The sequence below is a fragment of the Colias philodice genome, chromosome 10, assembly GCF_061535455.1.
Source record: "Colias philodice isolate Cphi_HAF_F1 chromosome 10, ilColPhil1 Martin Lab GWU primary, whole genome shotgun sequence".
NCBI classification, from domain to species: domain Eukaryota; kingdom Metazoa; phylum Arthropoda; class Insecta; order Lepidoptera; family Pieridae; genus Colias; species Colias philodice.
In genome coordinates, this window is record NC_143095.1 from 4,110,508 (window position 1) to 4,125,212 (window position 14,705).

At 31.8% G+C, this 14,705-nt stretch overlaps 3 protein-coding genes and 1 long non-coding RNA gene across 4 annotated transcripts in view; 2 read left to right on the top strand and 2 right to left on the bottom strand.

The window, feature by feature from the left end:
- Positions 1-14,705, bottom strand: part of LOC149485123 (putative carbonic anhydrase 3) — a 404,335-nt gene that overhangs the window by 150,057 nt on the left and 239,573 nt on the right. The window lies entirely within an intron of this gene.
- Positions 3,072-6,167, top strand: LOC149485126 (uncharacterized). Its single transcript, XM_089699873.1, has 5 exons — positions 3,072-3,369; positions 3,450-3,641; positions 4,007-4,145; positions 4,600-4,732; positions 5,162-6,167. Exons 1-5 carry the CDS (start codon positions 3,232-3,234, stop codon positions 5,319-5,321), a joined length of 762 nt encoding a protein of 253 aa, XP_089555999.1. The 5' UTR covers positions 3,072-3,231; the 3' UTR covers positions 5,322-6,167.
- On the bottom strand, positions 6,856-13,946 carry RabX4 (RAS oncogene family member RabX4). The gene is made up of 6 exons (XM_089699874.1): positions 12,704-13,946; positions 11,670-11,869; positions 11,231-11,323; positions 10,721-10,834; positions 9,085-9,324; positions 6,856-7,258 (listed from the first exon to the last, which is right to left on the bottom strand). Exons 1-5 carry the CDS (start codon positions 12,825-12,827, stop codon positions 9,241-9,243), a joined length of 615 nt encoding a protein of 204 aa, XP_089556000.1. The 5' UTR covers positions 12,828-13,946; the 3' UTR covers positions 6,856-7,258; positions 9,085-9,240.
- LOC149485128 (uncharacterized) lies at positions 7,276-8,338 on the top strand. The gene is made up of 2 exons (XR_016316182.1): positions 7,276-7,466; positions 7,767-8,338. It is a non-coding gene; the product is annotated as an uncharacterized LOC149485128 (long non-coding RNA).

The window sequence follows — 14,705 nt, forward strand, 5'->3', positions numbered from 1 at the left end:
TAATCAATTTATAGACACAAAGTAATAGGACTACAGATATAATAATATATACTATTATAATAGGAACCTTATACACCACTAATAAGATCATTCAATAGAATTATAATAATATAATCTGTCCTTGGATATACATTTTCTACTCCTCGTCATGTCAATGTGATTAAAATTCTATCATGTTGAGTATGTAAGCCAATTCTACTTCAGCCATTATGATTGAGTCTCTGTTATGGTGCGGCTTCGATTCGATTACCGAAATTCTGAAACTGTGTGAACTCAAAATTGTGCAAATGTCACTAGCGAGGTTACTGTACACTGGCGCTCAGCCATAATCAATTCTACGCCAGGATCGTTTATATTGCTATAAAGGACACGGATCGCAATCACAATTGAAAATGTCACTTTGTAGTCGGGAATTTTCCGCATTAGTCTTGGGAATTTCATGCTCATTACTTTAGTTTTAGTTCCTTGTTATTGTGACAGATGATAAGTGGTACGCTGTATGTAGTTAGTAGGTACTTTGTAATAGTCATTACTATGTAAAAGATGTTAATTTCGGCAGTCTGGAAGAAATCGCTAGTAAGCGATAAGGCCGCCTTATGTACCTACCGTATTAATCCGTTTGGTATAATTGTAAATGTTTTACTTGGTGTGATATATTATATTGATAAATAAATAAATAATCGTCTACTTTTCTATGTAAATTTATAAGACTAACATTTTGTTATACATAACTATTATAATTTAACAACAAAATAATACCCATCTATTGTGACAGATTTTTTAACAAATTGGATTAATTACCAGTTTATTTTAAGCTTTTTATTTTATTAAATTTATTAAATACTGTTTATTACAAACCTGCGTAATTAGTAGTAGAAATTTTTCAATATGAACAAAATTAATTTACCATTATTATGCCTAGTTTACATAATTGAATAGAATGCTTGTAAATGGACGTGTTAATAACAAAAAATATGTAAAAGAAAGAAGATAGGTAAAATATTACTTCAATAGTAATTATCAAGAGAATTTCAATATCCATAGAATCTGAGCAACCCTTGATTACCTACTCCGGTTTCATCACTGTTTTATAAATCTAAAAAAATATCTGTAGGATATTGCAAAAAATACATTGCGAATTGCGATTCCTAGCAAAGGAAATCTATATTTGAATTCGATTCGAAAACCATTTTTTTTTTTAAAAAGAGATTAAAAATATACCAACATGGTTATTTTTGCCAGACATCATATAAAAAATGCCGAAACGAAATCTAAAGTTAACCTAATTGTAGTGGCCTATTTGGCAGAGTAAGCCATAAATTAATTAGTGAAACAGATGTAGCTAATTACATCGCGTCGATTACTCGATCTCTATAAGTTGGCGGTGCCTATAGTTAGGTAAAAGATAAATCAAACAATGCAATTGAACCCATGCGATTTAATTTAATGAAGTTAATTTAATATAGATAAGTGCATCAATAAGGTCTTGTCACATAATTATAATGAGAAATACCTATAATAGAGTTTGCGTAGTTATTTCAATTGGACAATAATTGGTATTATAGGTTAAAATGAAACAAAAAATTGAAAATGACGTATTGATTATATTTATTACTGAATCATTATCACTATTATTTTTAAGTTATAGAATTCAAATGTTCAATAATTAGATTTTTTAAAGAATAAAAAAATTGTAACTTAATCATAATTTTATTTTTAATCACCATCAATAAATTAATGCGTCAATGAGAGCCTTAGTACGCACAAAATATGTCGGTAGCTGCCATTAATTAAAGGCCCAATTTCCTATACAAAAATTAAATTATTAAGTCGAGGAAGTTATTCACTCGATTTATTACGTACTTTGTAGCCTCTAGCTAAATTACTCCAATTAACCTATATCAAAAGAAAACATTTTTGTCATTTAAGTCATTGAACATAATTTAAGGGTTTTTTTTTATTTTATGATAAAATTCATGGAACAGTTAGCGATGGCATTTGGTTCTAGTTTGTATTTCACTATTGAGTCTCATTTTCTTCGACTATGTATAATTATTTATACATAGTCATAGCCACATATTATAGTCAAATCATAATGACATAGATACATATTATCTAACCATGTTCACAGATAGAAAATTAGGACATTCAAGTAAGTTGGGGAAGTAGTACTACTAATTACATAAATCTGCGGGAGTTATCCGGTCGTATCATTAATTCATTGCCTTGCATGACGTAGCATACAGGAAAATGCACATTATCAACAGTTATGCTATGTACTATTTAAAATGCGTTTATGTCTTCCTACTAGGTACCTACTAGTATCAAAAAAACTCTCGAATGATTTGAGCCTCGAGATTGCCACTTACACATTATGTTAGTGTAAAATGTTTCATTGAAATCCTTGCTTGTTCATTAGGCTATTTGCTAATAACTCACACTAAACATGAATAATTTTACCCTGTCAAAATAGTGCAAAATATGAGATAATAATAGGAATTGAAATTGTAATATGGACAGAGTACACACTACACAGTCTTTACCGAACCTAATTGAATCATTAATAATTTGGTGAATGAGTACTACCATGATCGTATCTAAGTAAAATATGAAAAATATCTTAAATACTAAATCTCTTAATTGCAGTATTGTATATTCCGTAGACTGGTCTCAATATTAAAAACATGGATGCAAGTCATGTTTTTAATATTGTGCATTAAAATCACAGATTAAAATATTATCTAGAACTTGACACATTACAATATTAGTAGTCCGGGATCCATCGCCCATTTTTGCAAGTGATCAAAAATTTTTATCCTTGTTACCTCTGTAAGCTACCACAATCGAGAGTTTCGTACATGAAATTATTGGGCATCCCATCAAAATAAAGCTACTCACGAAAAATTAGCTTGATAGTAATCACTTGCAAAAATGGGCGATGGATCCCGGACTATATTAACAGTTAAATATTAAAATGATGACTGTCTACGATGACCACACTGAGAATGACTGTCTTCGTTGACATTTGACACTATAGAGCAGTGCTGACATTTGACAATGACAAATGACAGACGACATTTACTTTGAAAATTTGTTTGTTGTTATTGATTTTTTATTGATGTGGGGTCTGGGGAATGTTTTAAATTAAAAGTAAAATATACAATAAAATATTACATATTAAAATTGAAAATTACAGTTATATTCCCTTAATTCTACAAATTAGGATAAATTATGTGGAATCGTTTACACAACTCCTTGTCCTATTATTTACTATTTACACAACAAAACGGTATTGATATAACAATAACAAATTATGTTAAAATATGGACTGTGCAATTTGATAAAGAGGGATTTATTTCTTGTTTAAAAGTGAGAATTTTTTATATTGTTTAAATTTACAGTTTTTCAAAAAAAAAATATAACTAATTATGTGTCTGTGCATTTTTCAGGACAATAATTTTGCTTTGGAAATAGAAACTGATGAATTGTTTACAAATGGAATTAAAATGTTATCTCAACCTGAATATTTAAAATCTGTAGATGTTACATTTGATGGAGATCAAATGAAACTGGCATTATCAAGAAACTTCGGCTATCCAGTAAAAATTGTATTGAATCTCAAACTGGGATCACATGATAAAGTAAGTTTGTCTTAAATATATCAGATATACAACTACATATTTTTTAGGAGCAGAAAACAAAATAATCTAAGTAACTACTATGAAAATTAAAAAGTTTATTCATCTGCAAAGAGATATACTAGGTACTTACTGATGTTTGTAAATTTTTAACTTTATCTACAATAGGATATTGTAATAACTGCTTCATTTCTTGATTGGTTAGTGTGATTTCTATATATTATTATGTAAGGGTTAATTATGATGGCACTTTTACAATAATTAATGAATTTTTCCCTAAATTGAATTGATGCAAAATAATTTTCCCCAAAAGTTGTATGCCAGGATCAATTCGGCCAATTATTAATTTTGAATTCATTAATTTACAGTTTTTCAACATGGTGACTCAGCCGTTAATCAAAACTGTTCAGGATTTAAGAAACAGTGAAACCGAGTTACGGAACTTGTTAAAATGCAAAGATAAAGAGATTGAAGAATATAAAATGGAAGCTGGGGAAATTTGTTTAAGTAAGTTATAGTAATCATCATCAACAGCCCATTATAGTCAAGGTGGATAATTGTGAACAGGGGTAAATTATAAACACCACCATAAGTGGAGTTGTTTCCAATCACCCCTGTTCACAATTACCCACATTGACCTATGTTTCCACTGCTGGGCCTCTTAATTCTTATGAGGGTACTTGCCATAATCCACCCCTGTGTGGGTTGGCAAATGTCACATGTTGTTGAACTTTTAATTCTTCAGATTACCAGTTTCACACAATATTTTCCTTCAATCTGTTGTAAATTCTAGGACTTAATTCATGAACCTTTCTAATAATTCTTATGAAAATATGTTATTTTTTTTTTAATTTGATGTAACAGTACAAATTGCTTCCAGTTATTTTTTGCATTGATTGAAAAAATATCTTTAACATTATATTAAATTCATATTAGTAAGTGAATTATTTACTATTTTCAGGATACTTAAAAACAAAGCCATTTAATGATGTAGCACACATGGAGAACCACACTGCATTTGATATTAACTTTGGATCTTCTGATGTTTTAAATAATGTAGTGAAAGAGACCGCAAGCAGTTCTGAAGTTACTGTGTATGTATATAAGATTTAGTCTTGCATGAAGTCTATAAAATATTAATGATGAAAATACCAATCAACCTTATAGTATGTCTTCTATTAGCAGCTTTATGTGTTAATTGTTCATTTATATGTCTTACTAAAATGCCTGATCTTCCCATGCATGCTTAATGCACTATTTTATATTTTATATTCCCTGTTAGGTTGGTTATTCTATCTTGAGTTTGGCTGGCCTGGCTGACCTCTTTCTGTGCATGTTTTCATTTTAATAAACATGCCTTGAAGTACCTATTCTATCGAGTTGCCAAAAAATAATAATAAAAATATAATATAAGTTAGCTCTACCTTACATGTCTTAGTAGTAGTATCCCATTCACAACAACAGTAAATATAATAAAAAGCTAGATAAATGCTCTAATGTATACCCACCCTTTTTTATTTCAGGAAACAAGAGAAAATTGAACAGATCAATATTAAAACAGAGCCAGCTTCACAAGTTGTTAAAATGGAAATGCAAGTCGTTCCAGACGATGTTAAACCAAACATCATAAAAAGGGAATCAAATATAGCACCGAAAAAAAGAAAATTTACATTGAATATTTAGAGTTAAGTATTATGATGATATTATTTAAATGAATTATATATTTTGTTGATAGATTTGTTAGAAAGAATCTGTTGTTATTGTAGAATCGGACCAGGAACATAAGTGATCTTTATTGTAGAAGAGATTTCATTAAATATTTCACTGCCAGGAAATATTTATTTCTGTATATATTATTGTTTATATAGTAGTACAGTATTGAGTATAGACATTATCCATAAAATTATATTTCAATTTTATTTATAATTTAAACTGTAACTTAAGTAGGTAGTTAAATATTCTAGAATATTTTCGTATAAGTGTGACGTAGATAGTAATATTTTATGTGTTTATGATGTGTATTGTAATGAATTATAGATGTAGAGGGTATCAGATTATGTATTTATAAAAAAAGTCAATTTATATGATTGTAATAAAAATTTATTTTACATAGAACTGCCCATTTGCGCTTGTGTTAAAATCGTATTAAACGGCAATTCATTGGATTGTTTTGTAAGTTTTAATTCACTATTAACTATAATAAGTACAATACTTGTTGAAAAATATAAAAATAAAAGTTTGGGTGGATAATATGGAAGTATTGCAGGCCACTATTCGTAATCTACTTCTAGTGTTAAATCTAATCCATTCAAAGCCAGCAAAATAACCGGTGCTTGAAACTCAATATCACAACTTTTATTACCTACATATTTTTGATTATCAATTTCATTTTTATTTATCAATCAATCCAATCCAATGAAGTTTCACTAAATATTACATTATTATTGAAGTGATTAAAGATGCATTCGTTTATCGATACAATAGATCTACCGTTAGAAATTTTAAAATAAATTATTTAAATTCGTAAAAGTGCTTTTCATTGTCTATCATAGTTCGTGAGCAATGAATATGCTGAGTATTACATTTTATTGCCTGAAGCCACAGAAGGCTTATTTAATACATGTTTCTATTCTATATTTAAGTCTAAGAAATTGCATAGATCTAGTATAAGTTAACGGTTAATTTTATTACTTCATCCTTTCTCAGCTCCAAATTAACATAACATAACAAATTATTTTGTATATCTCCAAAGGAGCTATAAATTTATAATTTTAAACAGTGATGTTCCCAAAACGTACAATCTTATTATAGACAAGATACGTGAATAAACTAGTTAAAAACTCTATTCGTATCTATTACATATTTCGAATCAAATAACGAAACACCACTGGTCTACTTCACCATGGCGCATAATTGCATGAATAAATCATTGAGTTACTATGTACTACGTACTACATAGTAACTCAATGGAATAAATATATATATATTTTATATTAAATATGTAGACGAAAGTCTGATTTAAACAAAAACAAATAAAAATATAATGACCATTGTCTAAAAACTAAAGGAAAGGTATAACACTAATCTTCACTACCCCATGGTGATATCTCCAGAGCCCGTACCAAGACGTCTTAAAACAGTATTATTTACAGTGTGAAAAAATGACAGCGGTATTTATAGATTGTCTAGCGCCATCCCTTTCCCACACTAGAAATAATATTGACTAAACAATGACAGATTTTTATGTGAAGAGTTATTTGCCATCACGTTTTATTTATCTTTGCACACCATTTCCTTTTTTTTGTATCATCGACAGTGCAGGTGACAAACAGTCGGCATAACACATTTAATACAATATGCATAAAGCGTGCATACAGTCTATAATTGTGGATATAATTCCTTAACAAGCTATTTCTACCTTAATATGAGTAGGTACTCTACTGAATAATACTATCTTCAACTAAAACGGTAGAAGTTGCTTGCTTCGAAATCAACCAGACACACTTAATGAAACCATATCTTCTAAAACGGTTTAGACCACATTCGATTATACTGATAATGTATCTAAGCATATATAGCTAACAACAGGCTTAAAATAGCTTTTCCCAACCTTACCCAATCTATCAGGGAGGAAACAGTGACTCAGGCGGCTACAGTGACTCATTACTAGTTCGGCTAGAATAAAACGTACACAGTTGTTGTCTACCTCCCTCGTTTGAAGCTTACGGTCCTCGGACTTGTACAAACCAATCAGCCGGCGTCTCAAGTGCCGAACAGTGGTGCCACCACGTGTTTTTGTTTTAGTGCTCACAAAATTATATTTTTAACGTAAGTTTGATTGATTTTAATATCTAAAGTATATAATAAATGTTGTAATCATTTTTTCGGTCTTATAGTTATGTTTATGCAGATTGCCTTTGTATGTTTAATTCAGTTTATTGATTGATTTTTCGATCCATTTGAATATGAAATAATCAAAATGACGGAGTTGTGTACAGTGACTCAATTTGAAGCGGTACACAGTGACTCGTGAGCCACTGTGTACCTACTTCAGTTTATAGTATGCAGTTCTATGTTTTCCTTTTGATTTTTTAGGTAATTTGTTTAATTATTATATTTTGTTGATAGAATACCACGGCAAAAATGCAGAACGTAAAATTGGAAAAGCAACACAAGAAAACATTCAAGAAGGGTGGTTATTAATAAGAAAGAGACTCGATTAGACAAGCATCTAAGAAGGTCGGTGTTGCATTTGCTACCCTTAAAAGATATTATTACCCAATACACATACCCTCCACTTCGCTTATCGACACACCATTGACTTCATATAATAACATACCACCGAGTTCATTCGTCAACTTACCACCAATCTCATCCTCACAACTCACAAGTTTCTTTTAAAAGTCCGTTTGAATTCAGAGATCCAATAAAAGCCAAACCTAGACAAAATAACAGAAAACGTAGGAATCCTAGACGCAGGCTAATTGCTACCGATACATCTGAAAATTAGTTTTTGGAACAAGAAAATATGACGCAAAGAAAAGTAAAACAATAAGAGCAGCAGCGATGAAGAAATGGAAAATGAAGAAGTATTATTACAAGATTCGGATGATGACATGGAATGGCCAACAGATAACAATCATGGATATGAAAATGACGCTGACACTGATAACGAAAACATTATTTTAACGGATGAAGATTTAAAGAAACCTTTACCTCATTCACCTCGAGAAGGCGAATATGTTACTGTCCAATTAGCTACCAAAAAACAGAGATATATGGGAAAAGTGTTAGAGGAACGAAATGAGAACATGGAATTTTACATATCATTTTTGAGGCGAAAGCCTGGTACTGACTACTGATAAGTTTATTATGCCAAATAAGCCCGATCTGTCTATTGTAAAAGAGGACGATTTAAAATTTATTCTACCTAAACCGTTAATGATTGGAACAGCTTCGAGACCATTTTATTATTTTTCAATCGATTTTAATTTTATTACTTACTGTGAATTAGTTGACGATGATTAGATATTAGATGTGTTTTTTTTTGTGAAATTTTTTAATGTTTTTTATTTTATTTTATTCTAAGACTGATGATATTAATTCATATATTGAAGTTCCTACATTTGCATTGGTCATTTTATGAAAGATAGTAAAGAATTTTTATTTTTATTTTCACTGAGCCACTGTATACTATTAGAGTCACTGTGTACTACACTATTGAGTCACTGTATACATCCACCGGTACACAGTGACTCAAATCTATTTTTTTATATTTTATTTTTTAGTTTAATTAATTTAAAGTATAATGAAAATATAATGACACAATAGTGAAATGTAGTAACCTGACTTCAAGATCTAAAAAAATCACTTTGATTATATATTATTTACTATATTTTTGAGCGTATCGAAAAAATCCGAGTCACTGTTTCCTCCCTGACCCTACTCTTGAATTTCAACTAGCTCATGGTAGCCATTCACCTGTTTTTATACTATTCATTCGAATTTAAAGGCTACCATTCATTAGGTACCTGACCGAACCCTGTCTTATTTCTCACCGATTCCATATGTATTTTGCTATAATATTTAATAGAAACTTAATCTAACAGCTACACTTTGATACGTCCGTCTCAGATCCAGATGGCTTAATGACGTTGTCCCTTTCTTTCAGTTCGAAAGCATCCGCCTGAAAAAGAAATAGAATTACAATACTATAAGAAATAAGACGCGAAGCTAGTTTAATATTAGTTTGAACGTAATAATAATGTACTGCGATTCTACACAGCTACCTAATTGATGTAGGTAGTTGATAACAAAACGCAGCTAGTCAACGACTATTAGTAAAGTGAGGGTAGTTGGGTCGAACGTCGTATAAACAGCGTCCGAGCCCCTAGGCACGATTCGTACGAATGCGCCACGAGTCAAAGGAACGCGGCAATTTATACTATTCAACAGCTAAGCATGTTCGGACAAGAAACAGTGACAACTAAAATGACAACTATTCATCCACATAAATATCAAATCAGAAGTTACGTCTAACACGGCCATACTGACAATCGTACGTCCTCGTACGCCTATTCTCGTATTACAACACTACGGTAGTTCATCTCGGGATTACATAACCATCCTGCCTCGGCCAGACTGACCTGACAGAACAATAACCACGTCCACATGACATAGGCACTCCGTTCGCGTATCTTGGTATATCTACGCTCGTTCGACTAGTGAAATACATCACTACGATACGCCAGCGACTAGATAATACCTCAACGCCAGGGCTCGACTAGCGATTTGGATCACTACAAACAATTCCTTCGATGAACTACATTCCCGTTACAATAATCCACGTAACAAATTTTTACTTCACACAACGAACGAAAAAACACAAACGCCAGTATGCCGTTACAAAACTCAAAACAATTAACAAGTGTAGGCTTGAATTCTATCCCGCTTCTGATATAAGAAATAAGACGCGAAGCTAGTTTAATATTAGTTTGAACGTAATAATAATGTACTGCGATTCTACACAGCTACCTAATTGATGTAGGTAGTTGATAACAAAACGCAGCTAGTCAACGACTATTAGTAAAGTGAGGGTAGTTGGGTCGAACGTCGTATAAACAGCGTCCGAGCCCCTAGGCACGATTCGTACGAATGCGCCACGAGTCAAAGGAACGCGGCAATTTATACTATTCAACAGCTAAGCATGTTCGGACAAGAAACAGTGACAACTAAAATGACAACTATTCATCCACATAAATATCAAATCAGAAGTTACGTCTAACAATACAATAAATAGAATTAATTAATTTACTTATCTATATCAATATGGATTAAGGACTAAGGTACTACTCCAATTTATTTTTTTCATATACATACTAAATATTTTCGTCAAGCGTCGATATTATTTTTAAATCAAATAAAAAGTAAGTAGAAGTTATTTAATACGTAGCGTAGCAGTAGCGTCGCAGTAGGGAAACATAACGTAAACAATGGATTGTTCTTAGTAGTATTTTGTCATTTGTGTGCAGGTAGAAGATATTATCTAGAAAACACTCTTTTATTAATGGTTACGCTATTACCTTTGAATCTCGATATTCCCTTATTCTCCTCGCTAATGTAAGAAAAGCTTCCTCAATATTTATATTATTCTTGCAAGATACTTCAAAGAACGGCATATCAAAATCGTCAGCTATCTGTAAAATCAAATTTAGATTGAATGTTAATTGCAACATGTATTAAAAAGCTTTCAAATGCGAAATTGCTATTTCAATGCGAAAATGTTCATGATTCATCGACATAATTATACGCTTTTACTGTGATTCATAGAAAACATCGTTAAATGGGACACACTGATGCATTGCAGCGAATTCATAAGAAACTTCTCATTCATGTTGTTATCATCAATAAAAGCTTAACTAAATCTATAACTATTCATGTATTTATAATTTATGAAGGTACCTACGTAATTATTAGGTACGTTTTAAAATTAGCATAGACATAATGCAATAAGTACCAATTTTTATTCTTATCTTCAAATAACATTTTTTAATTAATAAAAATTGTAATTATCTATTGTAATTGGAGCTTACCTTCTGTCCTCTTTCTTTTGGTACAGCTCTGTGGTTTTCGTGAACGTCACACTTATTTCCAACTAGAACTTTGATAACGTCTGGCGATGCATACTGAAAATGTTTTAAAAAGTGTATTTTATGAATTTATAAGAGAAACTCATTAACCGACTTCAAAAAAGGAGGAGGTTCTCAATTCGGCCGGTATATATTTTTTTCAATTTGAATCGCTCCTCTCATAAAAATATTCACAATGTTGCCTGATAAAATTGCTATATTACTTGCCACAGGAGTAAGAATACTCGGTAATAATCGTTAATTCAGATGTATTATTTTACTAAAAATTACCACAGACATTAATTAATTAGGTCAATAAATACTTTAAAATTTACTGCTGTAGTATGACGCTTTGTATCAATCGTTTATAGTAGATACATAATATTATTCATATTTAACTTACCTCTTGAATATTCCTTAGCCAATACGATAAATGGTTGAACGATTCCAAATTAGTGATATCATACATTAGTATAATGCCCATTGCCCCTCTGTAATAAGCAGTTGTGAGGGTCCTGAACCTCTCCTGTCCTGCGGTATCCCATATTTGAAGTTTTATTGGCACTCCGTCTAAATTGATAATTTTTTGTTTGAAGTCTATCCCTGTAATTAAATAACCAAGTTTATGAGTACTAATTCAACTTCACCAGAATTCAATTATTAAAACAATTTTGTCAATAAAACCAACTTTTATAGCTTTAATTAAAAACGTTATTATAATATTATTAAACGTCTAGACCCGTTCATAAAGTTTTACGTCCCTGTTATTAAATTAGTTTTGCACAAACGTTTTATTTCGGTATTATAAAGAGGAACACCGGTGTGGAAGATTTACATAATTATAATAACATAGGCATGCATACTTTAATGTCTAATTACTAGAAAGATTAACTAGAAATTAGTACCTGCATGTACTGTACGTACAGTTGTGGTCAAGCTGTACATATATGTACAGCGTGACTAAGTACTATTTTTTCCTACTTTTGTACTTTATTTTGAGTTTTATTTTAAACAAAATGGCAAAATAATATAAGATATTAACAATTTTTCTTTTTATTTATGAACGTTTCAAATTAAGTTTGAATTGTCATCGTTTTGTTCAATGAAGTATAAGTACCTATTATTAGTACTTTTTATAGATAAGTCACAAAATATGGCACTAAAAATACTGGATGAAGTTCATTAATGAAATGCAGCCAATTAATATTATGTGTTGCCGTAAATTACTTGTATATATGGTAATAATACATCAATACTTATACTCGATAAATCAAAATTAAACAGTCGTAAATGGCATTGTTCTTCGTTCTATAGCTTATTGTTCTTGCAATATCCGCCTTCATAATATCCTTACTTCTTCATATTACAAAGAGGTTCTAAACAGCATCACCACAGTCACAAAGGCCAATAAAATATAAGAAGTAAAAGTTTACTCACCTATTGTGGATATGTAAATATCGTAATATCTTTCGTCACAATATCTATGCACAATACACGTTTTTCCTACATTCGAGTCGCCTAAAACTAGCAATTTATAAGTAGCTGAAAAATCTAAAGCCATATTTTTTGTTTACTTCGTTCCGAGAAGGCGGGTGGCAGCCCAAAACATCGGCTGAACTGTCAAAAGTGAGAAAAATCGATGAAGGTAAGAGCGCATGTGCGGGATGCGGGTAGTGGGTACACCCCTGTCTAACGAGAAACTTGTTGCAAGGCAGGGTCACATATCAAAGACAAATCCACAGCTGACGCGAACGGGATTGATAATAAACTCGGATTTGCTCAAAGATAAATAACATATTACGGCTTTAGATATTTTACGTAGGTTGAAGCATTTTGTATTGAATTTAATATAATATAGTTATGTAGGAAAATAGTAATATTTTAGCATCAAATGCAAACGAAATTCCACAGCCAGATTAGGTATCCAAGTCATAAAGTCCCTTCCGGGTGCTGTGGGTGTTGTAGTTACATTAACAGTTCCATTTATTTCACTTAAATCCCTTGCATATCTTAGCGATTCATCTCGCTAAACCCTGTAGTATGTAAATGCCTTATGTTTGTATTAATGCGGCTTGCTGGAACTGTAGATCGGCTATCAACCTCTTTGTTTACCTCTGTTTGGGCTTTTTCTATTTTTCATCATATTATATCCGAGCGTGGCTCAAGGGCGACATGAAATAAATAAATAGCGAGCTTTTATTGAAATTTATGAACTGTTAAGATAAAGCGAATTCATGTAGAATTATTGTAAAATTTAAATATAATCTTGCCACATTGAATTAATTTATAGCAGTGGTATTTCCTGTAACTTAAAACCATGTAATTAATAATCGTGTATTAAGTAAACATAATGCTGTCTGTTTGGAGAGTGCGGGTGAACAAAAGGTTACGGCAGGTACAAAGGCGGTAGAAAGGTTTCCTTCATTTCGTAAATAATAAATTGGAGACATCCCAGTGCGATCCTGGCGCACGTAACTCAACTACGTGAGGCGTTTGCCCGACGCACGTTCCGGGTCGCACGGTAGCCACTAAGTCACCATACATTACATTCTCACAGAGCGGCTTCTACAGCTTCATTTGTCAAAGAACCGCAAACCAGAACGCCGCAGTCACTGCCACCGCATGATGTATTGTAAATAGCTGCAATTTTGACACCGACGTTATGTTTGCCATTCATAGCGAGTTATGCTTTGCCTACTGGTTTCATGCTTTCCTATAATTTAACTGCTCGAAATGAATGTATATTTGTTATACAGCTCACAGCAGGTGGATTCATTAAGATTAATTTCTTGACACACAATAATTCCTTAATAGGATTATTGGCATTCGCTATCATGTTTAAATAAAAGCTATTCTCAATAGATCGATAATTTCTTATTCGAAGTCTATCCCTGTAATTTCGTCTTAGTAATTCCTCGAAATATTTCATGGCACCATTATGTCTAAAACTTATTCATTCACATATCACCTACTTGTCTCTAACTGCTGGGCTAGGAATGACTGCGCATCTTTTCGGACATTTCTTTGCCGTCATCGGCCTCTTTAATATCATTTAAACTATCACTTTCGGTCGTCGAGTGCTCTATTGTTTGCGATATGATCTTTTTTCGCTTAATGAGTCCGCAGTTCCGGTTGATCGTTATTCGTTACCCAATAGTGACGCACTTGTGGGAACTTCCAGTTAAGCAACCGACTCCGGTTTGTGGGCGAACACTGCAATAGATACTTTCTTCACTAATACCTCATTAATCGAATTTCATAACTGCTTGCATATTTTAAACAGTGCTACAGCAAACGCAATAAAGTTTATTAAAATGTTGATGCATAAAGAGCAATAAAAATACTCTATAGCTGGATGCGGAATATCGTGAGTTAAGGTGGCAATTTATTCTCGAGTTAAGTAAAGAGCAATCCATTTTCATTGTGGTGCATCTATTTT

What these genes read in the sequence shown, in the direction of transcription:
- LOC149485126 (XM_089699873.1), top strand. Translation starts at nt 3,232, where the DNA reads ATGTGGAATCGTTTACACAACTCCTTGTCCTATTATTTACTATTTACA. An exon ending in AACTGGGATCACATGATAAA is followed by an intron (nt 3,642 to 4,006) that starts GTAAGTTTGTCT and finishes ATTAATTTACAG; the next exon opens with TTTTTCAACATGGTGACTCA. An exon ending in AGCTGGGGAAATTTGTTTAA is followed by an intron (nt 4,146 to 4,599) that starts GTAAGTTATAGT and finishes TACTATTTTCAG; the next exon opens with GATACTTAAAAACAAAGCCA.
- RabX4 (XM_089699874.1), bottom strand. Translation starts at nt 12,827, where the DNA reads ATGGCTTTAGATTTTTCAGCTACTTATAAATTGCTAGTTTTAGGCGAC. An exon ending in TATTTACATATCCACAATAG is followed by an intron (nt 11,870 to 12,703) that starts GTGAGTAAACTT and finishes ATTTAATTACAG; the next exon opens with GGATAGACTTCAAACAAAAA. An exon ending in CAAAAGAAAGAGGACAGAAG is followed by an intron (nt 10,835 to 11,230) that starts GTAAGCTCCAAT and finishes TTGATTTTACAG; the next exon opens with ATAGCTGACGATTTTGATAT.